The sequence below is a fragment of the Tiliqua scincoides genome, chromosome 1, assembly GCF_035046505.1.
Source record: "Tiliqua scincoides isolate rTilSci1 chromosome 1, rTilSci1.hap2, whole genome shotgun sequence".
Lineage (NCBI taxonomy): Eukaryota > Metazoa > Chordata > Lepidosauria > Squamata > Scincidae > Tiliqua > Tiliqua scincoides.
The window spans coordinates 262,111,576-262,138,610 of record NC_089821.1 but is presented as its reverse complement, the minus strand read 5'-3'; the positions used below and the strand labels follow the sequence as shown (position 1 = coordinate 262,138,610).

Genomic DNA, 27,035 nt, shown 5'->3' with positions numbered 1-27,035 from the left:
TAAAAGTACAGTGATCTACTGTATCTGGGTGACTTAAAACAACTTTTAGAATAATCCATATGCACGTATCCCAAAAATTTTACTTTGCTAGCTTGCTGCTTAACAGGATTCAGTTATTTTATATTATTAGTTTTTATTCAAGGCTCTGATTGCTTGCTCTTGAACATAGTGCTTGGCAATCGCACACCCTTTTTCGTCCCCTGTGGAGAGTTTACTTGCTCAATATTCAGCAACTGTTGCTAATTTTCCTCTTTATTGTGGATTCTCAATAACTGTTCAGAAACCTGCTTCTGTATTTGGTAGACCTCTTGCTGTGAATTTTCTGTGTGGGATTTTCATTTTGGGCAATGAAAATAATGGGTGTTGGCTGCATCTCTGAAACATAATATTTGGTCGCAGTTGGGGCTAAGCTGAATCGTGTATTCGTCATGCAGCACAGGAAGGGGCTGTTAGACTTGAGCATATCTAACCTTGCTCAGCACTGATGAATGCTTTGTAACTGAACTGAACAATTCAGTTCAAGCTGTGAACTTCCTGTGGCTCATCTTGAAATAGCCTTCTTTCTGTCCGTATATCATATTGATATGCTGTTATTCAAAGAAGTTCAAGGGAGCAATTATTGGGGTTGTCTGCCCCTGGGAGTGGCACCTGTTGCTCCAGGGATATCAGGCTGAGCAGGGTCGATGCGGGGTCACAGTTGAATGCAAAGTGAACGGCTCTTCCCCCTTTCGGGTCCAGATCTAAAGGTCTCAGACAGGCTATAGCAGGGGTGTCAAACTCATTTCATCTGGGGGGCCACGTTGGATTCATGGCACCTGCTGAGGGCCAGTAGTGCACATCGTATTTGTATTAACAGACACTGACCGTAGAGTGGGTAATCACTATTCACAACTATGTTATTGGCTATATCCACCTACCCCTATAATGCTGTTACTCACAACTGAACAATTTTGAAACAATAGAAATAAAAAAGCATCACTTTTGTACCATGATGTGATTGCTGTTTATTTATGTTGCTACTTGCAAGTGACTGCAACCCTCAGAACAGCATTCACACTGAGCTGAGTACAATTACTTTGGCTTGTTCATATGAATAGAGAAGACAGCAGTTATCAAGAGTAAGTTGTCCCAAACATGAACATAAATTCTTGCAGCAAAGGCTGCCAACTGGAGGTATTTTGAACTTGCAAAGCAGTAAAATGCTCCCACATCAACCACACTGAATTTACCCCTCAGTACAGAATCACACTGCATATCAACTGTAAATCAACTCCAAAGGGAGTTCTTATGGCACCTCATTCACCTGGGCAGAAAATGGGTTCAGCAGCATAAAAATTACATTGCTACTTGCTTCCTGATGCCTGACATCTTTTAGCTTGGACCACAGCATCAAAGTTGGGAGCAAGTGCAGTGTGGTGGCAGCCCTCAGAACAGCATTCACACTGAGCTGAATACAATACTTTGGCTTGTTCATATGAATAGAGAGAACAGCAGTTAACAAACTCAGGGTACAAGCCTAACCAGGTCTACTGAGAAGCAAGTCCTATTTTCTTCAATGAGGCTTACTTTCAGGAAAGTGTGGTTAGGATTGCAGCCCAAGAAACTTGTTTTGCAGTAATTGGGGCAGACACACAAGCCCTGACGAGGAATGCTTTGCTCGTGGATGGTGCGGAGGGGAGGAAACCCCCGACGAGGTGCGCTGGCTGGTGGCTGGTGCGGGGGGGGAACCCCCGACGAGGTGCGCTGGCTGGTGGCTGGTGCGGGAGGGGGAACCCCCGACGAGGAGCCCTGGCTGGTGCGGGGGGAACCCCCGATGAGGTGCGCTGGCTGGTGGCTGGTGTGGGAGAGGGAACCCCCAACGACGGGTGGTGGCTGGTGCGGGACGGGGAACCCCTGATGAGGAGCGCTGGCTGGTGCGGGGGGAACCCCCGACGAGGAGCGCTCGCTGGTGGCTGGTGCGGGATGGGGAACCCCTGACGAGGAGCGCTGGCTGGTGCGGGGGGAACCCCCGGCGAGGAGCGCTGGCTGGTGGCTGGTGCGGGAGGGGGAACCCCCGACGAGGAGCGCTGGCTGGTGCGGGACGGGGAACCCCTGACGAGGAGCGCTGGCTGGTGTGGGCTGGTGGCTGGTGCGGGGGGCTAAGCCCGACCGCTTGCTGGTGGCTAGAAAGCCCTGCTGGTGGCTGCAAAGCAGGAGCGCTGGTGCAGGGGGAGGGGCAAAGCCCTGAGGAGGAACTGTACTGAGAGTTGCGAAGCAGGAGGGCACCTCACACCTCAGCTGCAGCGCGGGAAAGGCGAGCGCATGTTTCCGCATGGGCTTTTATAGGCCTCGAGCTCACGCGAGACCAGAAGGTCTCACATGACTCAAAGCCTATAAAAGCCCATGCGCAAACGCGTGGTTGGTACTCCTTCACTGCTCCTGCTGCTGAAAGCAGCAGGAGCAGTGGATGAGGAGTGGGTAACAGTAAGGCCATCTGGGGCCTGAAAAGGTCATTCTGATGGCCGGGAATGCTGCGCACAGCATCTACAGCCCTCAGAATTCTCCTCCAGATGTGACCGGAGCTGGGCGGGGTGGCCCTGAAACTCCCCCAGGATCACGCGGGCTGGATCCGGCCCATGGGCCGTACTTTTGACACCCCTGGGCTATAGAGAGGGTTGTGTCCTCCTTCTTCCCAGTTGTGGATCCCTGTAGGCTCACAGGCTAGCCAACTTCCTCACAGCTTGCTGTGACCACTGACCCTCATCACTGGTCTGCTTGTGCCTTTTAAAGGGTATGCCCGCCCCTTCCTCCTGCCTGGTATGATAAGGCCTGCCCAAGGGTCCTGCCTCACTTCTCCCCTAGGCTTGTTGTGTGTCTCTGTCCTCCACTGTACTTTGCCTGCATTGCTCCCAGTGGCCGGGCAGAGCAGCATGCTCACCTTTTTCTGCTTTACCAGCTTGATGACCGCAGCGGAAGGGGCAGACTACATGCCTCCTCAGCCAGAGGAAACTGTCCTGGCAGGCTCCACGGCAGAGTGTCTGCCCTCAGTGGCAGTCTGCTGTGCTGGTTTGGTGTGCCCTCACTGTGGCCGTCACCCCACACTCGGCCTCCCTGGACTGCTGGCCTTGCCAACAGGGCTCTGAGGTCTTGTCTACATAGCTGTTTGCTGGGAAAGAGACTGTCACACCCCTGAACGTTTCTGGTAGGGGTTCTTCCATTTTATTTATTTACAATGACCCTGTCAAGTAGGTTAGGCTAAGAGAAGGTGACTGGTCCAGGTTTATCCATTGATCTTTATTGCTGAGTGGGTGTCTGAATAGCTCATACCTTACTAGGCTGTGTGTATTATAGCACTTCTCCTGAGAGTTGCTTTTGCACCACAGTCTGGGGCTGAACAAGCCATTACAGCAGAGGCATACTGCAACCTTCCTAAGTTGATTGTCTTGCTGTAGTTTCAAGTGAATTATCTGATCACATTGGAGTGTATTCAAGTGTAGATGTCATAGGAGGTGAGGGTTATATGACCTAGTCTGCACACTGCTCTGCTTCTGTGGGTGGCTGGGAACCACAAAATTGAACCCACCATTTTGAATCTGACAGAAAAATTTGCAGTAGTGCTTTAGTAGTACTATGTGAGCAAGGTGTTCCTTGATGGACCTGAGGGCACATGCCTTGAGGGCACATGCCTTGTTCCCCCAGAATGTGGCTCAGGCGGGAAGATGGTTTTCTCCTGAGAAGAACAAGAGTTTGGAAATGCTTACTTGTTCCCTCTATGGTGGCCCTCCCCAGCTCTTATCCATGCTGTGAGCTTCATTCACGTAGCCTTCGACTTCTTGTCCAATGTCATCTCCCCTGTGTCAGTTGCTGCTATGCCGAATGGCTCGGAGAACATCCACATGATCGAAGAATGCTCTGAGCCACTCAGCGCTAAACCTGTCAGTTGAAATTGGTCTGAAGCATCGAGAAAAGGTTAGATAATTATAGTTAAAGGTGACCTGAAAGGATGGCAGGGTTTTTTAACTTGCAAACTTCAGTTATGTGCTAACTATTCCCAGTGTCAGTGTGAAGGAAGACACTCAATATTTTTTTTTTAAGTTGATTGAGGATCATAATATTCAATTTAGAAGTTTGTTTTTCAAGTGTTGTTTCCAAGTGTTTTATTCCAAATCAGTTTTACTGAATTCCAGGGACTACACTAGGATTATGCATCACCCAGGCCTAATCTCTTAGCAATATTTAAGATTTTGAGGGCATGCTTTGGACTTCCTTCTTTCTCCCTCATAAATTCCCCTTTCCCAACTTTTCCAGTGTTGTGCTGTTAATGCTAACTATGGTTAATCTTTAACCAATGTTACAGACAGTGGTATTTAAAATGCATGTATGTGTGCACGTGAGAAAAACAAATTATGTGCCGGGCCGCTTGCAAGACTATAATTTAAGGAAAGAAGCCTAGAAAGGAAAGGGAATCACAGGGAATCACACTGCACATGGGCTCCACCTAGTTTCTTAGTGGTTGCATGATTGCAAGGGAGGCTGAGCTCTTGCTGTAGTCTAGTGTCAGTGAAGGCTCTGCCTCCCCTGTGATCATGTAATACATCAGAAAGTGGGTGGAGCAGAATCACAGGAAAGGCTGAGACTATTTTCCTTGTATGACAGGTGAGGCTCTGCCTCCTCTGACCACATGCATGACTGTGAAAACTCCATTTTAATTTAAGGAGTGAACAAGACTCTGTTCAGATTTGGACTTCAACTGATCAGCTAAAGGGGAGAGGAGGTTGATTCCGTGGTTCAATGAAAAGTGTGAGGCCTTTGGATGTGTGGCCTCTTGCCATCAGTTCTGTAAAATAGCCCTGTTGCTGGACTGCCCCTTGCTCTCCAAGCACCAAATGCATGTGTTCAGATGCAAACCTCTTGCATGTGTTGAATAAAGGAAATAAAATATTGTCCATGTGAGACCAGGTCTTACAAAATCACCTTCAACACTGACTTGGTTTAAAGCTAATACAGACACAATATGTAGTAATAGTAACTTTATAGTCGTTGTGCTACAGCACAACAAAATTTATGCACCTTTGAGATACAAGCATAAATATATACTACTCAACAATCACATGTTTCAACAATCACACTCTACACACTCACCCACTCATTTTATACAACATGCATCATAATATAAAAACAGTATAACAGACCATAATGTCCAGGAGCATGGTAACAACTATATTCCCTTATTCAACCTAATTATGGCTGTGGGATAAAAACTGTTCAGGAATTGTGTGGTTCGTGCGCTAATAGTTCTGTATCGTCTACCCAAAGGCAACAGTTCAAAGAACTGAGCCGGATGGAAGGGGTCTCTCAGAATACTATGTGACTTCTGCAGACAGCGAGATGTATAGATGTCCTCCAAAGCTGGTAGATGAAGGTTGTTGATGATATCACACCATGACTAACATTGGAAAGAGAAGGGGGGAGCGGGAATTTGCACAGGGTAGGGGTGTGGGAATATACAAATCAATGGGGTCCTCCCAGCCATGGTTAAGAGATTGGGAAACATATTAACTTCTCTGGACCAGAGTAGGAGGAATGTGGATTTCCGTCTGTTTCTATTTGTCACAGAGTTGGCTCAGACTAGAAAAGCCATTTGAGGTTCTTGCTACTAACCTTGAATTTCACCTTCCTTCTGAATTCTCCTGAGTCTTTTCAAATGGATTTCCTGTGCTGCCTGCTTATTTGAACAACTTCTGTGACTCGAAACTAGCTCATGTACAAAAAAAGTCAAGGACTGTTGGCCAACAGCCAAAGATTTGACTGGATATTTTCAGATCAATACATGGAACTACAGCTACTTTCTTTCCTGCAGCTCCCAATGGAGTGTGTTTACTTCTTTTTGTCTGTTCCCTTCTTCTATGGTTCATGCCCTTTCAGACTTTCACCTGATACCCTTTTCCCTTCATTACTCAAGGCCACTTCCTTCTTCCAGCCCTCCTATTTTCCTTGGCTTATTTTATGTATGTATTTATTTGAAATATTTGTATCCTACCATTCTTTAGTGTAGTCTGCAAGATAGCTATCCTGTCCTGACTGTAAGTGGCAGCCTTCAGGGCAAAAAGAGTTTCCAGGGTGAGGCTGGGCAGGGGCTGTCCCAGCTGTAGTCAGTCAGTCAAGATAATAGGTGAGGCTGGCATTGCAATAAACTTGGATATTTGCAAGCAACCAACCTTCTCCCAGAATGTCTGGAACTCAGTGGTGCTCCTGGGTATTCTGCTATGCCAGGGCTGTCCCATTAAATGTCACCCCCTGCCTGACCTGGAAGTAATTGCAGTGATGTGATATCATCACCACAATTATTTCCTGCATGTTCTGATTGGTTCTACACTGTTTGGAGAGGCCTCCCACTTCTTGTCGCTTTGAAAGAAGCAGGCGCAGCTCTAAGCTACTTGCAACTGTTCTGAGTGGTTGCAAGGGGGCAGTGGATGGCGGCACAGTCTCCCCCAGGCATGCTGCCCGTCCACACTTGCCCCTTGCCCCCCGCTCAGGTATGCTAGTGCTGGAACTCAATTGAGCCCTTTGTATACATCTCCTGGCAGTGATTACCCTTCTCCTTTCTGAGGAGTGGAGAGTCTTAAAGTAAATCTCTGGTCTGTAAATCTCTGGCAATCCACCACCCCTCTGTTTCATCTTACCTGATGCGTTGTCCGTACTGGCAAACAGACATCAGAGAGCAAGACCTCTGGTTTGGAGAGGGATGATCCCTCAGGGAAGTCAGGTTCAGGAGGTGCTGCTGCTGGGACTCCTGGTTCAGGGGCCTTTGGTTTGTTGTGTGATAAACTGAGGCTCAATGTCGTGGCCTAGGTCCAGTGCCTCTGACTGCCATAGTGAACTAGTTCATCCTCTGTATCTGAGCCTTGACTGCTGCTCAAGACCAGGTCACAAGGCTAGTGAACACAAATATATACAAGTTTGTGCTTAAGCAGGCATGTACCCATGCATATACAATGCAGCCGCATACTGAATAAATGTGCAGCACAGTAACATGCAGATATAAAATGTCAACAGAACACATCGCTCCTCGAGCCACCGATCATGAAAAGCTCTTTCGAATAAAAGATTTAGGTTGGCACCAAAATGTACGGAGAGTTGGTGTCAAGTGTGAAAGGGAGCTGGGGAAGGCTTTCCATAGCCTGGGCAGCACCTCTGAGCCCTCTGACTGATTTTTGAGAGCTGCTGCCAGTGGGCTAGCTGCATCAATGATCTCGTTCAGTAGAAGACAGCATTGGGTGCAAGAATGCTTGGGCAATCACTATGTATGCTGGACCTCTTTCCCCACTTTCTGGAATTTAGGGCCAAACTGGATGTGAAAGCATCAGATCTGCATGTTTAAACTTTTGCCACAATTGCATAGAAAGCATGGGATTCAATTGGAAAAAGAAAAGGAAAGAACGTAACAGCCCTATCTTACCTTACCCACCACGTGGCAATGCAGAGGTGCCAGTGCAGCGTCTGCTGAATCCTGTAGGAGAGTTTTGGCCTTTGGAGGCCTCCTTGGATAAGGGGCATTTGTTCCATTCCCCTAGGTAAGCCTCTGCTGGCCGGGTGGGTCAGCTTGGACCTGTGCTGGGAGCTGCATCCACCCAACCGCAGCTTGCCACCCGGCAGCCCCCCTGGGGCTTGGATCCAGAGCTGGAGCCCCTGTTGGTAGAAACAGAGAGGGGCTTCTGAAAGGTAAACTATGGTTGGGTGGGGGGCATTCAACTCTCCTTGCCCCCATGCCCCTTCTCACCTTAAGTGTTCTACCTAACTGTGGCAACTCAGGGTTTCAGCACTCCTATCTGTCTTGCTCACGCATCAGCTCATGTTGTGAAAACTCATTGGGAAGGCTTCTGTCTTCCCTGATTATTCTTATAACAATTCTTGCCATAAAAAGCTATAGTCTGCCTTCTCTGGTAGCATAATATAAATGCTGGTAGCAAGAGGTAGGGTTTGGAGGTTGAGCTGTCACCTTGCCTGAACAGCAGTGCAGGATCAGTTGCTTGGATGGGAGACAGGAAGACTGAGAGACAGTTGATGTATCCTTGCAGAGGAGTGGAGTGTGGGGGAGTCCACTGGGAAAAAAATGGACAAGCTCAAGAAGTCAGCAGCAAGTATGATGATTGCACTATGAAGGGAAACATCTGGAGATATTGAGGTTCTATGAGATTTTCTCATTGAAAAAGGGGTTTATGTTCAGCCTGCCTGTGTAAACTGCCTTGAGTCTATGAGAAAGGGGATATTTAAATACTGAAATAATTAAATCAGTTGCTTAAAATAATAAATCCAGTTGCAGGGAGGGAGGCAATGGAAGAAGACAGGACTTTTCACCAAGAAAGAAACTGTATTTGGACTTATGGGTGACTGAATGATCTGCCCAGAAAAACAACATGGGTCCGTCAAACCCCTTGTTCCTTAGAATGAGGCCAAAGAGAATTATAACTATCTCACCTTCCCACACTTCTGCTGAGAATTTTGCTATCCTACAAAGCTAAATTTGGATTATACTAATTAGATGACTTTACACTGTAGAGCAGGGTTAGTGAGAGGACTTGGTAACAACGCAGTAGTTGCTCCTCTCCAACTGTTACAAGCTACTTTGTGGGAGGCCTGGAAAATGGGATGCTTTAATGTAAACCCTGTGAGTTGTGAGAAGTGGTGCTGTGAACTGTATCTGATGAAGTTGTTTGCCTAAAACATAATTTGGATTTCACTTGAGATTGACAGTTTTAAACTTGTGTCTCCTCCTGTCAAACCGGAATAAACATGAAAGCATTTGCTTTGTTAATAAATGTGTCTCCTCCTAATTTCTGCATGAAAACATTTGCTTTGGCAGGCAAGGTACCTGATGCTATAATATTTCACATGTAATTTCTATTATTCGCTTTGTTGTTCAATGATATGTCAGGCCTGGTATGTCAACGAGCACAGGAAAGCTGAGGAATATAAATTGGTGCTATGTCCTCGGGTCATTTTTAGACCATTGTGTTTAACATATGTGACATGTCTGAGTTAGCTAGTGATTGAATTAAAGTTCATGATTGACACGGAAAGCTTGCTTGTGACAGTGCTGAGGGCCTATAGCATACATCAACATGCACAGTGACACAGGAATGTCAACTTCTAACAGCTTTTTAATGGCTTCTGCACATCTAATGTTTCAGAAATATGTGGTTTTGTTAACTTTCAGGAGTGTGAAGGCAACAGCGTACATAGCAATCATCCATTTTCTCTGAGCTGGCAGTTAAATGCATATTTCATATTTTGTGTGCATGGTAATTGAAATATTTTTCTTCTGAGAAGTATGTTGGAAGGAGAAGTTATAGTGAATTCCCAGGCCCAAAGTGGATGAAAGAAGTGGGCCATCCATAGCTCCACTGTAGAGAATGTACTTTAGATGCAAATAGTCACAACTTCAGTTGCTTGCATCTCCAGGACGCTGGGATAGATGATTGGGACAGGCCAAATCCCATACTTAAACAATGCTGAGCTAGATGACTTCATGGTCTGATGGGACAGTGAGATGCCATTTTGTGTATTTGTATGTAATGCTGCCTGGTTGCAGATTCGGTGAACAGGAACACCCAGTGGGCTTATGGGCTCCTCCACTCTTGCAGAATCCTCACTATCTTTCACTTTGTGATCTAACTATGGTTAATATTATACCTACATCCATCTGTTTCCCAGCCCTCAAGCAACAGTCTGCAAACCCTCTTTGAAAGGTTGCAAACTAGGATAGGGAGAGGAATGAGCACGACTGTTGGTTGTTCATGATCAGCTTCTTATGGTGATAAGATCATCAGGCAGAATTACATTTGCGGCAGGTCTTGGTAGTTAGTTTCTGGAAGGGGAAAAGTGGTGCAAGTGGTCAGGCTCTCCTGGAAGTCCATCAAACATAGATTGGAAAACCTCTGCTCAACAAGGTTGGAATTTACTGGAATTCAGTGTGTTGAGGGGCAGTAGCTTGGGAGGTCCCCTGTGCTAGCCCAGGAGTGTTGCAAATGTGCCCTAAAGCATGCTCCTTTTGAGCAGGCTGGGCTGTCATTGGATCTGTGCCCAGAGCAGGTGAGTTCTCACCTGCCCAAGGGAGGCTGACACAGGGAGTGGGAGAGAGTGGAATGGAGGCAGAGAGGGGATATTTTTGGGCAGCAGGAGGGTGGGATGCTGGACAGATTGGTTCACAGAGGGGGGTAGGATTGAGTGCAACACCACAGGCCAAATCCGAACCCCTCTCCTAGCCAGCCCTGTGTTACGATGGGCCGTTCAGATTTGCGCCAGTGATTTCACTGGCACATATGAGTAGGCCCATAGGGGTGGCTGGGGCATGACATGGGGTAAGAGGAAAAAATCATTTAGTTACTTTGTGTGTCATATAAGTTTGCCATTTATGCTTGCTTTTAGATTCTAGCCATTAACCGGGGGGAGAATCTAAAAGTCCTGACAGTGAAGGTCAACATTCCTGATGGGGTGAAGAATGAATTCTCAAGGTGGTGTGTCAATGAAAGGTCTGTATAGAGATCTAGTTATGGGCATGTTAATACTTTTAAAGAAATCCTAATACTCTTAAAGAAATCCATGTTTTTTCTTATGAACATTGTATAAAATTTGCTTCTTATGGCATTGCACATTAAAGGACAAAGTTTGGTCAACTATGGACCCAGTCCTATCCAACACAGGAGCAGTAGCTCCAAACACTTACCACTGGATACCAGCAGGCTGGAGGTCTCCTCAGGAGAAGGGGACATTCATCCCCTTACCCCAAGTAAAGCCCCAGCCTGCTCAATGGGCTTCTCAAGTCTCTGCCAGCCATTTCATTGATGCAGACTTGAGCCCAACGTGGGGGATAGGATTCGGCTGAGGAGGCCTCTGCCAGACCCACCCACCCCCTACTTATTGCCGCTGCCCCTCCCAGTTCTGTAGGCGGTGGCACATGTAAAAGGGCCCTTCCCCAAGACTGAAGAGGATCAGTTGGATTATATCCTTATGGCTATGATGATTATAGTCCCCATGACTGAAGAGGATGAGTTGGATTATATTGGGGCAGGAGGTCTGGTCTAGAGGGTAGAGCCTCTGTTAGCCCGAAGATAACATCAGAAGGTCGCCAGTTCGAGGGCACCGGCAGCTCCCTGAACAGCTGAGAATGGCGAGACCTTGAAGCAGCTGACAAGCCCAGCTGTGTGATTCCACCTGCTCTTGGTGAGAGCAAGAAGCGTCTTGGCTGCCCTCCTTGTGAGAGATGGAGCTGCTTGCCAGCCTGCGTGGGAGAACTGGAGGCCAGAAGTGAGACCAAACCAGGAAGATCCATTCTGAAATGTTGTTGGTTCTTGAAAGAGAGAACCTCCATGATTGTAAAAATCCCCTTGAGGGATTTAGAAACACCTGCCAATGTAAACCGCCTTGAATAAAGTCAGAGGAGTAATCTGATGACCAGAAAGGCGGTATATAAATACCGAGTTATTATTATTATATGAAAGAAGGCAACTGTTAATTATGTGTACTGTTCTGGGGAGAAGATGATTCTTTGACACTTTCAAGCAAAAGAGTATTTGTTATGGTCATATAGGTGTTTGTTTCCATTGAGTAAGATTGTATTACAGTCTAAGTCAGTGATTTTCAACCTTTTTCGTCTCAAGACACACTGACAAGATACTAAAATTGTCAAGGCACCCCATCAGTTTTTTGACAATTGACAAGGCACACCATGCTGTTGTGCTCACATCCCCCAATGGCAATGACAAGGCATCACCATGCTCACATCCCCCAATGGCCCTACTAATAAATGACCCTTCACCAGACTCCCACGGCACACCTGCAGATCATTCATGGCACACCAGTGTGCCACGGCACAGTGGTTGAAAATGGCTGGTCTAAGTCTTTGTGAACACAGTGGGCTTACTCCTGCGTAAAATAAACAACACTGTGTTCAAACACCTGTATGGACACTATAAATAGATCTATCTGTTTTAATAAGCTATGTTTTCGTTTTTGGCTGGTTGTGATTTGAAATGTTGCCAAATGCTCTTAATTAAGCACATTTTTGGTACACAGGTGGCGACCAAAGGCCTATGCAGTTCCGGAATTAATGGAGCTACTGCGTTATTCAGTTGAAGACTCATATAAACGCCTTATTTATCCTCTCCTTTGCAGAGAATTCAGGTAAAGCAATGCATTTTCCCCAGAAATGGTTGATTGAGAAGCTAAGCAGGCCCCTGGTTGATGAGATAAATAGTCTATTTTTTGCAGCATCCTGTTTTCCACAGTGGTGAGCCAGATGCTTTTAGGAATCCCAAAGGCAATAGTCCTCCCTCCCAGTAACTGATATTCAGTGGAATGCTGCCCTTGAACAGGGAGGTTCCATTTAGCCATTATCACTAACAGCCTTTGCTAGAACTCTCTTCCATGAATTTGTACAATTTTTTAAAATTATCAAACCTTGATAGGAAACATTGTGTATCAGTGGTATGCATAAGGCTGTGTGCATCTGTGGTGTCCCTACAGCTCCACATAAGGAGGTTCTGTCCCATCTCAGTTCAAGCAACGTCTTTAATAACAAATTTTATCTGAAACTTTTATCTCTGTTCAATAGCAATGTTCTCATTTTATTTCGTGTATTTTAATTTACATGTATTGATTCAATTAGTTTTGGTAAGCCAGTCCAACAAAGGAACGTGGTTTTTTTGTTTAATTTTAGTTTTTCACCTCGTGGTATAGTTTGACTTGTGTATTTTATTGAAGTGGCAAGGTAGGATATAAGATTTTAAAATATAATATGTATTGGCTTAAAAAAAGCATGAATTTTTTTTTCTTATGAGCAAGAGCAAGTTCTAGGGCACAGAAAAGACAGATGAATACCACAATTCTGAGAACTCTGTCTTGGAAATAAGTTTTGCTAAAATCAATAGGATTCACTTTTAAGTGGCTGTATTTGCGTTCAGGCGAGTAGATGGCTGTTTGACAAGTGCTCTGTTGTCAGTGACATACTGCCTCTGAGCATGTGTCAAACACACATCTGAAATAATTTGCTATTTAAAGCCTAAGAATATGCAGTATTTGGCATGTTAAAGGCATTTTTTCTTGGCAGGTGGGCTGGTGGGAAACAATTTAATGATCAAAAATGCATTTTAAATGGCGAATAAGTTGACAGTTCGTGTATACAAACTGCAATTTGCTTAAAATTTTTAATAACACCACCACATTGTGGGTTTGTTTTTTTTTAATATTGAGCAATACATCAGATTGCTATAATGGTCCTGACGCAAACTGTTGTGTTGCTAAAATTGTTTTATTGTATCCATTACACAATCACTGTTTCAGTAATGCACTCCATTACGTTGTTCTAATTCCATTTCTCATAGTTCTCTGAGAGAATCTGGGATGCTAATTGCTCCAGCAAGAAGTGTCCTTGTGCCTGTCAATTTTTTTTTTGCTCCTAAATGAACAATCTGATAGTCATAATATTGGGCTCAACTTTGCTGTGGTGCTGTAATGACTACAGAGAATGAAGCAATCTGTTTTGCCAATGACAATATAATGGCTTCTCTTAGCAGTTGAAGTGCCATTTCTGCACTATAGAAATAAGATGTCAGTTTTCTTTTTAGAGCATAGTTCCCAAAATACATGTAGAGATCTGGATTTTGTTTTGGATGATAAAAATCACATGTCATAAAACGGGTTTCCAAAATTATGGACAGGTTGGATAAGCAGACTCTTGATTGATCCAAATTAGGCTGTAATCTCTTGACCTTTCTTTCTTTGGAGTACATTATGTCAAACTCTGAGATTTTTGAGTCAACAGGTAGAATTGGCTGTGGGTCTGGTAGACATCAATAGCACTGGACTGACTTAAATTCATTATTGTATTACTTTAAGGACCGCCTTACAATCCTTATCTCAGTCATGCTTTCAGCAAACCTGTGACTTAAGTCCTTAGTATCCCCACTGTAGCGCTGTGGAAGCTGATGCTGAAGGCAAAACTAGAACAGATGCTCATTGTGCATTTGCATTTTGTTCCATTTTCTCTCCCCACAGTAAATTTCAATTTCTACAAACCTGTATTAGGCATTGTAATCAGACAAAAAACAGACATACAACCAAAGCAAAATATACACATCCCCACAGTATTGAATGAAAGAAATGCACAATGTGAACACAACTTTTCTCCCCTTTAGTGCAGGCATCTAACCTAGAGGTGACAGCAAACTGCTATCTGTTCCCCTTTTGGGTGTTCTAACCCTGACTCAAAACTGTGGCCTGTCAGTTGATGGCCTGGGTTTCTTTTGCGTCAACCCTGAAGTGTCAGGGTAGCTGGACTGCACTTCTTCCCTCAAGTACAAGAGCTTACTTGCCAGCCTCCCTGAGGCAGCCAGACTCTAGGAATCAGTACTGCCTCACCCCTGGCTTCTGTTTACCTAGGGGTGCACACCAAAATTTCTAACCCTATCTTTTGGCCACACAAAACCTGCCAGAAGTGATCTCCTTAGCTATAAAAGATGACCAGACCAAAAGAAAACTGTTTGGAGTAGGAGGAAAAAACTGCCAAACAAGACCAATCAAGTGGTTTGGGGGTCAGCGAGCCAAAGTACTCTGATGTGGCTAAGTAAAAACACTGGTTAATGACCAAAGAGGCTCCCCCCCCAAAAAAAATTCAAGACAGGATATAAATCTCTTAAGTCAATACCAGTGCAATCCTAGGCATGCCTACTCAGTAGTAAGCCCCATTGACTTCAGTGGGCCTTACTCCCAGGCCCACTGGGAGTAGGTGTGCAAGAATTGCAGCCTAGAGTAACTTAGGTAAGAAAAAACTGTCTTTGTAAGTATTAATGAGTAAGTTGAGATAACGTTCCAAAATTTATGTAGAAACCTAAGAATAAATAAGATGGACATAGAAACCTAGGGCCAGCTGCTAAGTTGTCCTCTGTTGTTTATGTGCAGTTGTGTGCCACTACACTATGCTAATATTTGAAATGAAATAATTCATTTGAAATATTTCAAATGAAACCAAGTAGGTAGGCCATGCCTATCTCTGTGCCATCTGTTACCAGGAATGCTGATGCAGAGAGGATCTAAACGGCATGCCCCTCCCATACGGTCTCCGTGTTCCAAATGTTAGTGAAGTGGGATGTGGCTTTACAAAAGTGGCCAAAGCCATGAGTGACAGAGGCAGCAGAAGGTTCTGTTGCAGCATGTCTGAGATTGCCTTGCAAATGTTGCTTACTCCTTTTAGCAACCACCCTGCTAAGACTAAGCTGCTCTGTGTCTGGTCAGTGCCTGAATGGGAGCCCACTTGGGATCTCTGCATATGCTGCCTTGCCCTCTATCATAAAAGGAAGACAAGACAGAAGTGCAATTAGAAATAAACAGTTTTTCCTGTATGCATTAAAAAAAGTCTCATTGCAAATGAAAAATAGGGGATGGGAAGCACGATAGAAAGGACAATGGTGTATTGATGTGAGGTAACTGGCATGAGATTTTGTGCATGTGTGATGAAGTTTACTGTTTTCACTACTCTCCTTTCACAGATCAAAATTGACTTCAGATGCAGAGAAGGAATCTGTAATGATGTTTGGAAGGAATCTCCGCCAGCTGCTTCTTATGAGCCCTGTGAGGGGGCGAACTTTGATGGGAGTTGATCCTGGCTACTCACATGGTTGCAAACTGGCAGTAATTTCGCCAACCAGTAAGTTTTGTACTCTGGCTGTGAAAGGGGCCCGTTCAATAACTACAGCACGGATGTTTCCTGTCAAGTTTGGTCTGCGTCCATCGCAATTTCTTTTAGGTTCAGAGGGGATTTAGATTTCATGGCTGTGCAGATTGTTTCATCGGCTTGTGCAGATTTTTGTACTTAGAATTAGATTCTTATTTTGAATTGTTGTTATTGTGCATTGAAAATTGTTAGGCACCGTCCAAATCTTTTGAAAAACTCTGACCCTGTTCGTAGTTGAATAATTTGGAAACGAGATGCACTTTTGACATGCACGTTGGGGGAAGAATACCAGGCAAATCTCTAACAAAAACCCTTGACTTCCGACGGGCGGACTTCCCTCAAATGAGGAGGCTGGTTAGAAGGAGGTTGAAAGGGAGGGTAAAAAGAGTCCAATTTCTCCAGAGTGCATGGAGGCTGCTTAAAACAACAGTACTAGAGGCCCAGCAGAGGTGTATACAGCAAAGAAAGAAGGGTTCTACTAAATCCAGGAGGGTACCCGCATGGCTAACCAGCCAAGTTAGAGAGGCTGTGAAGGGCAAGGAAGCTTCCTTCCGTAAATGGAAGTCTTGCCCTAATGAGGAGAATAAAAAGGAACATAAACTGTGGCAAAAGAAATGTAAGAAGGTGATACGGGAGGCCAAGCGAGACTATGAGGAACGCATGGCCAGCAACATTAAGGGGAATAATAAAAGCTTCTTCAAATATGTTAGAAGCAGGAAACCCGCCAGAGAAGCAGTTGGCCCTCTGGATGGTGAGGGAAGGAAAGGGGAGATAAAAGGAGACTTAGAGATGGCAGAGAAATTAAATGAGTTCTTTGCATCTGTCTTCATGGCAGAAGACCTCGGGCAGATACCGCTGCCCGAACGGCCCCTCCTGACCGAGGAGTTAAGTCAGATAGAGGTTAAAAGAGAAGATGTTTCAGACCTCATTGATAAATTAAAGATCAATAAGTCACCGGGCCCTGATGGCATCCACTCAAGAGTTATTAAGGAATTGAAGAATGAAGTTGCGGATCTCTTGACTAAGGTATGCAACTTGTCCCTCAAAATGGCCACGGTGCCAGAAGATTGGAGGATAGCAAATGTCATGCCTATCTTTAAAAAGGGAAAGAGGGGGGACCCGGGAAACTATAGGCCGGTCAGCCTAACATCCATACCGGGTAAGATGGTGGAATGCCTCATCAAAGATAGAATCTCAAAACACATAGACGAACAGGCCTTGCTGAGGGAGAGTCAGCATGGCTTCTGTAAGGGTAAATCTTGCCTCACAAACCTTATAGAATTCTTTGAAAAGGTCAACAGGCATGTGGATGTGGGAGAACCCGTGGACATTATATATCTGGACTTTCAGAAGGCGTTTGACACGGTCCCTCAGCAAAGGCTACTGAAAAAACTCCACAGTCAGGGAATTAGAGGGCAGGTCCTCTCATGGATTGAGAACTGGTTGGAGGCCAGGAAGCAGAGAGTGGGTGTCAATGGGCAATTTTCACAATGGAGAGAGGTGAAAAGCGGTGTGCCCCAAGGATCTGTCCTGGGACCGGTGCTTTTCAACCTCTTCATAAATGACCTGGAGACAGGGTTGAGCAGTGAGGTGGCAAAGTTTGCAGATGACACCAAACTTTTCCTCGTGGTGAAGACCAGAAGTGATTGTGAGGAGCTCCAGAAGGATCTCTCCAGACTGGCAGAATGGGGAGCAAAATGGTAGATGCACTTCAATGTCAGTAAGTGTAAAGTCATGCACATTGGGGTAAAAAATCAAAACTTTAGATATAGGCTGATGGGTTCTGAGCTGTCTGTGACAGATCAGGAGAGAGATCTTGGGGTGGTGGTGGACAGGTCGATGAAAGTGTTGACCCAATGTGCGGTGGCAGTGAAGAAGGCCAATTCTATGCTTGGGATCATTAGGAAGGGTATTGAGAATAAAATGGCTAGTATTATAATGCCATTGTACAAATCTATGGTAAGGCCACACCTGGAGTATTGTGTCCAGTTCTGGTCGCCGCATCTCAAAAAAGACATAGTGGAAATGGAAAAGGTGCAAAAGAGAGCGACTAAGATGATTACGGGACTGGGGCACCTTCCTTATGAGGAAAGGCTATGGCGTTTGGGCCTCTTCAACCTAGAAAAGAGACGCTTGAGGGGGGACATGATTGGGAGATACAAAATTATGCAGGGGATGGACAGAGTGGATAGGGAGATGCTCTTTACACTCTCACATAATACCAGAACCAGGGGACATCCACTAAAATTGAGTGTTGGGCGGGTTAGGACAGACAAAAGAAAATATTTCTTTACTCAGCGTGTGGTCAGTCTGTGGAACTCCTTGCCACAGGATGTGGTGCTGGCGTCTAGCCTAGACGCCTTTAAAAGGGGATTGGACAAGTTTCTGGAGGAAAAATCCATTATGGGGTACAAGCCATGATGTGTATGTGCAACCTCCTGGTTTTAGAAATGGGTTATGTCAGAATGCCAGATGCAAGGGAGGGCACCAGGATGAGGTCTCTTGTTATCTGGTGTGCTCCCTAGGGCATTTGGTGGGCCGCTGTGAGATACAGGAAGCTGGACTAGATGGGCCTATGGCCTGATCCAGTGAGGCTGTTCTTATGTTCTTATGAGAGACATTGGGGAAGAAGGGAAAATTAAAAAAGGCAGGGTCAGTTGTGGTTAACCCCAGGGTAAATGGGTATGTTTTAAGGGACCCTTGAATATAAAAACAAAGGGGAAAAGTCTGATGGTAGGAATTGAATCATTTTATTTTAGTGGACAGTTCAAATCTTTGCTCCTTTAAAAACTGTACTTCAGGCCTCTCCTGAAATAATAGGCATATTCTTTCTAACTAAATAGCTCTTTCTTTCTGTTGCCTTAGGTCAGATACTCTGTACCGATGTTGTCTACTTACATTCTGGTAAAGGATTCCGTGAAGCTGAGAAGATAAGGAGGATTCTCTTGGATTACAAGTATGTTTAAGAGTGAACTATTTTTAGTGGCATGTCTTTAGATCTGAAGTGAAATAGGTGCTTTTTTGAACCTTTTTGGCCCCATTAAAAACACCCCCCCTTGACATTCTTCCAAGCTTGTTTGCAGAGCAGGTATTGGAAAGTGAGGCAGGTGAAACAGGATCTCATCCCTGTTGCTGTTGTAAAAGGAACAGTGTTCCCTGTCTTGCTGTGCTCTCCTGGCATGCAGTGAAACTGCCAGCTCATCGTGCAAAACAGAGCACTGGCTCTGTGGCTCAGCAATGTATTTCTCTACCATCCCTTCTTGTGAAGAGTGAAGGAGTTTAAAGGGTTCTCTGTTAGTCCAGGTGTGTTGGCTGATATTATGCATTTCTACATTAAAAGCCATTTCTACCCAGCATTGCATATACACAACAGGGACCAAATGTGTACGCCTGTGGGCTGGGCAAAATTGGGCTAACCCATTTCTGCCCAGCCCTCAGGTGCACGCATTTGGTCCCTGTTGTGTATATGCAATGTTGTGCAGTTATGGCTTAATGTAGTTGTATTGCATTAAGCAATACAAGAGGAAGAAGAAGCTGTGGGCTCAAATTCCCCCTCCCTTATTAAGGAAACAGCATTACATTAACTCTAACAAGCTTCAAATCTCTTAAGAAGGTACTCTAATCATCCTCAGGACATGTAAAAGTTGTGGTTGGCCTGTGTCTCCATGAGATTTCTATTCCATCTTCTGATCCAATCCAGAGTTAGGGCTGATTTGGATAAGACCTCCTTTTGAACCCGCCCACCATGTGATGAAAATTTGAGGGCATGCATGTCTTGCTTCCACCCCTGCTTGGCCCGCCATTCTGTTCTGCATAACCATGTGGGTAGCAGAAAATCTGAATTGCCACTAGCTGTATGGTTTAGTGGTAGCTCAGATCATCTGTCCTCACGTGGTTATGTGGAGTGAAAGGATTTGTTAGGTGGGCTGGAGTGGAATGTGGATGCCTTTGGTTTTAATCTCATCATGGGCCGAGCCAGTGGGCAGTATTGCCTGAACTAGTTAATTAATAAACTGGGTCTAGGATTGGGAGAAGTGGCAGCGGTGGACTCATACAGCTATCTGTGCTTCTGTTACCTGAAACAAGATACTAGATCACTTCTACAGGGTTGGTTTTAGGCTTAGATTGCTCGGTAGGTGTGTCTAGTGGCTTGGGAAGCAACAGTGCTCTGCGATGAGATAAATGATGATTAGTTTATACCTTCTTAACTTACATATTTTCTTCCTTTCCATTGACAGCTGTGGCATTGTTGTGATTGGTAATGGAACAGCTTGCAGGGAAACGGAAGCTTACTTTGCTGACTTAATTATGAAGAAATACTTTGCACCTTTGGATGTCACCTACTGGTAAGAAAATATATGGTGCATGTGTAGGTTTGATGCTTTATAGATACCCATCTTCATAAGAATTGTTTTGAAATGTCCTTATGTTGTGTTGTACAGTTTTAGACCCAGAGGAGCAAAACTTGGGTCATTCTGGTGCATACCAAGAGGACAATGAATTTTAGTCATTTTTCTCTGTTCTTATTATTGTTGTTTGTTGGGTCTCTTCTTAAACTGGGTCATAAGAACATAAGAACAGCCCCATTGGATCAGGCCATAGGCCCATCTAGTCCAGCTTCCTGTATCTCTCAGAGGCCCACCAAATGCCCCAGTAATACTATACTGGGACCGATACATAAAGCACAGAAGTAATTCCTTGCTAGCCCCAGATTTTCAGACTTAGGGGGCTGGATCCCAAGAAGCATTTAAAGAAAGAATTTCCTACAAGAGAATTCCCTATTCTCCCTCCAAACAGCTCCCTGCACCCTCTCTTAAGGTTCAGGGGCCCTTCAGAAATGTGATGAGATGGAGGGGGGGCTGCAGGGGCAGGAGGACATTCTCAGAAGTTGAGTGGAGATACCTTGCACAAGTGGCATTTCTGTTTTAAAGAGGTATATTACTTGAATAAAAAATATAAGCAAAACCAACTGAAGAATGTCTTCCATGATGACCCGTCCATGAAATAGTTGTGATCTTAGCCATAAGCATATAGGTGTCACATAAGCACATTTCACACACAGACGTACAGTTCTATGTGGGTCTGTAGCTGACTGTAGGAATCGTTGTAGCTGGTGTTTAGAAATGGACACATCTTGAGATTTGGGTGTTTACATGTGTTTGCATTATTCACAGCTTTAACTTTTCCTCTTTCCACTGAACTGCTTCCTTGGGGCAAACAATTCCCTTTCATTACTCCTGTTTTGACTTGGGGCATTGGGGTGGCTGGGTGGGAAGGAAGTGTGCCTCAGCTAACAGAGGTTTGGAAAGCACAGATTTAGGCATTGTTTGCCTTATAAATGTGCACTCTAAATCAAACTCTAAATTGTTTGGCTTATAAATGTGCACTCTAATCAAAATTAAGCATTTTGGTGTCCCAGTCATTTTAAGTAGGAGGAAGTTAAGTAATCATGATAATACTTGGAGAAAATCCCACTGTGTTTAGTGCATAAAAGCTGTAGGCAACCATGCTGATCTATTAGAGAGAACCCAAAAGGCACAAAATCTTGAGCAACTAACTTTTGAGTTCATCAAAATTCTTTACCTGGATGGTAAGAAAGGTAAAAGTGGCTGCTCTTGTGAGATAAGCTGGGCTACTTGCATATTTAAGCACAGTTTAAAAGTTCTTGATGAACTGATGGACACAACCAAATGAAGAATGTGTCCAGCGTTTCTTGCGTGTATCTTTTCATACACTTCTGATTCTGTTCATGTTTTTGTTGTATCTCATGCTGGTCTGTCCCCTTTGGGAAAATCCAGCCATCCCCCCCTCCTAGAAATTAGCAGTATTTGCACCAACTGGTCACCTGAGAACATATAAGTATGTCGAAGTAGATTAAGCAAAATCTGTTGAGCATCTTATTTCCAATGCTTTCTACTTCATTGCTTGAGCCACTAAAATATCAGTATTAAACACTTTGGTCTTTTTCTAATGGAGTCATTTCCTAGCTTTGATGTGGGGGCCCCTTACTGGTGAAAGTTTAGTTTTGTGTTCTAGTCCCTTTGTGTTTTTGTGCGAGTCTGTGCAAACCTTTGTGCATTCCTTTTGACTTTAATGTGTGTTATAGTGCTGGACATCTGCATTGTTCTCTCTGAACTTTCTGCAATGCCACTTTCAAGTTCTTTTGCCTCCTCTGTTTCTAGTGTTTCAGCAGGGCCTAATTACCTTTCCTTTTCTGCTTCACAGCACTCTCCATCTGAAGGGAGATTTAACGTTCAGGTTCACATTATGATAATTGTATTTCAAGACCACAGTGGGAGGGATTAAAGGCTTCTCTGCTCTGGTTGCAGATTCAAAAGGGTTCATATCCACTTGTAAAACTTGATTAGTTACCAGGCCACCGTTTTTAAAAAAAATTATTATTATTCTACATGTTCCTCATGCAGCATTAATTCTTAATTCATCAGGTACCTAGGGTTCTGTAATTCTAGAGGTGGTGTTGGGACTTGATTTACCTCCGCTTGGTTTTCTTTGTCAGCGTGCCATGAAAGATAGCCAACATCAAAGCACCTTTTAAAAGCAAATAGCTGATACAAATCCCCTGGCATTTAATAACGTCTGTCAAATGTTTCAGCTGCCCTGCATCCTTTTACTAGCTTTCTTTTCTTGCTGCACTAAAGCAGTTTGTTTCAAATCTGATGGGATCATTGGAGGAGAAGAGGAGAATTTTTTTTCTTCATCACTCTTAAAATGATAACGATTAGATTTTGACCATGTGGGTTGCCGGCTTACAGAAAAACTACTCGGAATGACTGACTTACTCATTTTTGTAATGCTCTTTAACCCCTGCAGATCTAATAGGATAGATCTAACTGTAGAATGGGAAAGTAAAAGGAATTGCATGTAACTACAACAACAAAAAATGTAAAATGTTGCATGGAACCTGCTGGTTCGTACCTGTACAAGTTCCTATAATCTGTTGTAGTTGGGAGCGCATGGAAGAATTTATTATTTAGTTGGGAGCGCATGGAAGTTGCTTTATTATGCTTTATTATGGAAGTTGCTTTATTATGTAGTTGGGAGCGCATGGAAGAATTTATTATTTAAATGTATATTCTACCTCTTAAAATGGAGATTAAGCCATTTCTGCCCAAAGTTGCATATATATACGCAGCAGGGATCAAATGTTTACACCAGGGGGCTGGGCAGAAATGGGTTAAAGCTATAGAACCGCAAGTCTCAGGGCATGGTTGGAAGGCACATGTAGGTTTGATCAATACCTGGATGGGTAACCTTGTGTGTGCTTGAATTCCGCGATGGAAGAGAGGTAGAATATGAATGTAATAAATACAGTAGTAATAATTGATAGAGGTCATGATGTACTGGATTAGACTTGATTGCTTCTCTCCCTCTTTTCATAGGATAGTTGACTTTTTATTTATGCTTTTCTAGCTCTTAATGCAGGTGGATGACTTGGGACTCAGCTGTGTTGTACAGTGAGCCTTTGTTTTAAACTTGCGTAATGCAAGTTAAGTATGTTAACTTTTGTGAAATCAGGAGGAAAATGTCTGTCCTAATCCTCATGAATTTTAAGACAAATGGCTTGTAACAGTTACTGTCCCACCTAGGACAATTATTAAAAATGTACTTTTATGTTTTGATGCAGTTGAAGCTTCAAAGTTTTGGAAATGGAATATGCCAAATCTTATTTATATTTTAATGAGAAAAGGAACTCTTACGCTTGCAAACTGTTTTGTCAGGCAGCAGTACTGAAAATGGTTGTGAATGATTCAGCTTCATAAAACTGTTCTTCTTTCTCCCTCCAACAATGTATTTATTTTATAAACTTAACTGTGCATCACTAGCATAATTGATTGGGGAGAATTTCTTCTAAGAGATTTTCCTCTCCATACTCTCTTGTAGAGAGAGTTGGTGGCATCTGCCTGCCTAGTGAGGGGTCATCATTGTGGCCTGCTAGTGAAAGCAGAAACATTTTCAGCTTTCATTTTCAGCAAACATTTTCATTTCCCTCTAACAGTCAATGACCCAAGCAGTATCTAACTACAGGAGGGCTCCCATATCTGTGGATTCCGTATCTGCAGATCCAGTTATCCGTGGATCAGGTCAGGGGCCCCTGCCCCCCCATACACCCCTCGAAGAGTGAGGGGAGCAGAGCTCCCCTTGCCTCCGGAGTGGCTTCTGAACCCAGCAAAGGCTGAGGATGTCGATCTGCGAACTGAGCTGACTGAGCTGTAGAGCTCAAAACACATGACTTCTCACATTCCTCTCTGCACAGCACACGTAGAAACCAATAGAGACTTCGGTGATATACACTCAGGTCTTCTGGGTACAAGCATTCTTTCAGCGATATGTACACAGTGCATGGTTCTCCTTTGTCAGGCTCCACAGAGGGAAAGCAATAAGATAGAAGCCAGAGAGTGTGAAACAAGAAAACAGATACGGGTGCATCAACTTCTTTCATCTGCATGTGGCTTCTATTTACAGTTGCATGCCTGTGCTCCCATGTAGCTTAGATCAGTGGTTCTCTTTTTAATACTGGGACCCACTTTTCAAGATGACACTTTATCAGGACCCACCCAACTTTTCAAAACTAAAAAAGAGATCTAAAAGAAATAACTTTTTTATATATTAGTAATATTTTTATTTATTTACAAAAAAAAAAAAAATAACTTGATTTAGTTCTTATAATGAGGCATGTGTGAAGAGTTTGCTTGTTTCCAGTTAAGGAAAAGCATTTATAACTATTCCTCAGTTCCCCGGCATAGCTCAATAGATTTTCAAACCTCAAACTTGCTGACCTCCAGGGAACAATTCTCAGTTAAGTATGTCCCTGGGCAGCCCCTGAACATAAGAGAACAAAGCTTTAGGAATTATTCTAGAATAGACTCTAGAATGTTTTCTAGGGCACATTCTTAGTTCATGGAAGTTCTGACCATTGAAGTCTGATCACTTCATTGAATTTGTACCCTAGAACAGAATCCACCCAAGTTTAACTTGTGACTGCATTGTGGGGCAAGATTGTGAACAAGATTCCGAAGGAGCTTGTCTGCTGGAAGTCCTGGCTGTCACCCTACCCCATCCGCAGTGCCCTACAATGACTGATCTTCTTTTTAATCAACTAACTCCTGAGATTCTGATGAACCCAATTTAAATACTGTATTGTATTGGCAACCTTCAGTCTCGAAAGACTATGGTATCGCGCTCTGAAAGGTGGTTCTGGCACAGCGTCTAGTGTGGCTGAAAAGGCCAATCCGGGAGTGACAATCCCTTCCACACCGGGAGCAAGTGCAGTCTGTCCCTGGTCTGTCTCACTGGCTATGGGCCTTCCTTCTTTGCCTCTTTGTCTCAGACTGCTGGCAAAGTGACTTTTCAAACTGGGAAAGGCCATGCTGCACAGCCTGCCTCCAAGTGGGCCGCTTAGAGGCCAGGGTTTCCCACTTGTTGAGGTCCACTCCTAAGGCCTTCAGATCCCTCTTGCAGATGTCCTTGTATCGCAGCTGTGGTCTACCTGTAGGGCGCTTTCCTTGCACGAGTTCTCCATAGAGGAGATCCTTTGGGATCCGGCCATCATCCATTCTCATGACATGACCAAGCCAACGCAGGCGTCTCTGTTTCAGCAGTGCATACATGCTAGGGATTTCAGCACATTCCAGGACTGTGTTGTTAGGAACTTTGTCCTGCCAGGTGATGCCGAGAATGCGCTGGAGGCAGCGCATGTGGAAAGTGTTCAGTTTCCTCTCCTGTTGTGAGCGGAGAGTCCATGACTCGCTGCAGTACAGAAGTGTACTCAGGATGCAAGCTCTGTAGACCTGGATCTTGGTATGTTCCGTCAGCTTCTTGTTGGACCAGACTCTCTTTGTGAGTCTGGAAAACGTGGTAGCTGCTTTACTGATGCGTTTGTTTAGCTCAGTATTGAGAGAAAGAGTGTCGGAGATCGTTGAGCCAAGGTACACAAAGTCATGGACAACCTCCAGTTCATGCGCAGAGATTGTAATGCAGGGAGGTGAGTCCACATCCTGAACCATGACCTGTGTTTTCTTCAGGCTGATTGTCAGTCCAAAATCTTGGCAGGCCTTGCTAAAACGATCCATGAGCTGCTGGAGATCTTTGGCAGAGTGGGTAGTGACAGCTGCATAGTTGGCAAAGAGGAAGTCACGAAGACATTTCAGCTGGACTTTGGACTTTGCTCTCAGTCTGGAGAGGTTGAAGAGCTTTCCGTCTGATCTGGTCCGGAGATAGATGCCTTCTGTTGCAGTTCCAAAGGCCTGCTTCAGCAGGACAGTGAAGAAAATCCCAAACAAGGTTGGTGCAAGAACACAGCCCTGATTCATGCCGCTTTGGATGTCAAAGGGGTCTGATGTGGAGCCATAGAAGACAACAGTACCCTTCATGTCCTTGTGGAAGGATTTGATGATGCTGAGGAGCCTGGGAGGACATCCGATCTTGGGGAGAATCTTGAAGAGTCCGTCTCTGCTGACCAGGTCGAAAGCCTTCTTGAGATCTATGAAGGCTATAAAGAGTGGCTGTCGTTGTTCCCTGCATTTCTCCTGCAGTTGTCTAAGGGAGAATACCATATCAGTGGTGGACCTGCTGGCTCGGAATCCGCACTGTGATTCTGGATAGACGCTCTCTGCAAGTACCTGGAGCCTCTTTAGTGCAACTCGGGCAAACAGCTTTCCTACAACGCTAAGGAGAGAGATGCCACTGTAGTTGTTGCAGTCACCCCTGTCGCCTTTGTTCTTGTACAGCGTGATGATGTTTGCATCCCTCATGTCTTGAGGTACTCCACCTTCTCTCCAGCAGATGCAGAGGATTTCATGCAGCTCAGTAGCGATGATCTCTTTGCAGCACTTTAGGACTTCAGCAGGGATGCTGTCTTTTCCGGGTGCCTTGCCAAAGGCAAGGGAGTCCAGGGCCACGTGAAGTTCTTCTAGGGTTGGTTCACTGTCAAGCTCCTCCAGCACAGGCAGGCACTCAATGTTGTTCAGCGCTTCTTCGGTGACTACATTTTCTCTGGAATATAGCTCAGAGTAGTGCTGCACCCAGCGTTCCATCTGCTTCGCCCAATCCTGGATGACCTCGCCTGTGGCAGACTTCAGAGGGGCAATTTTCTTCTGTGTTGGACCTAGGGCCTGTTTGATACCGTCATACATCCCCTTGATGTTGCCTGTGTCAGCTGCTACCTGTATCTGGGAGCAGAGCTGAAGCCAGTAGTCGTTAGCACATCTCCTGGCAGGAGATGTGCAATTTAAATAATGATTATATAATAATAACAACAACTAGGTAGTTATATACTGCCTTTCTGGTCATCGGGTTACTCCTCTGA

General features: G+C 44.6%; 1 protein-coding gene across 2 annotated transcripts in view; it reads left to right on the top strand.

Moving 5' to 3' along the window:
* SRBD1 (S1 RNA binding domain 1) overlaps positions 1-27,035 on the top strand; it is a 193,008-nt gene that overhangs the window by 20,211 nt on the left and 145,762 nt on the right. For both annotated transcript variants that reach the window (XM_066611811.1, XM_066611813.1), the window contains exons 10-14: positions 10,408-10,511; positions 12,055-12,162; positions 15,525-15,682; positions 18,575-18,665; positions 19,948-20,055. In XM_066611811.1, coding sequence (XP_066467908.1) covers positions 10,408-10,511; positions 12,055-12,162; positions 15,525-15,682; positions 18,575-18,665; positions 19,948-20,055 — 569 coding nt within the window. The remainder of the gene's footprint in view (positions 1-10,407; positions 10,512-12,054; positions 12,163-15,524; positions 15,683-18,574; positions 18,666-19,947; positions 20,056-27,035) is intronic.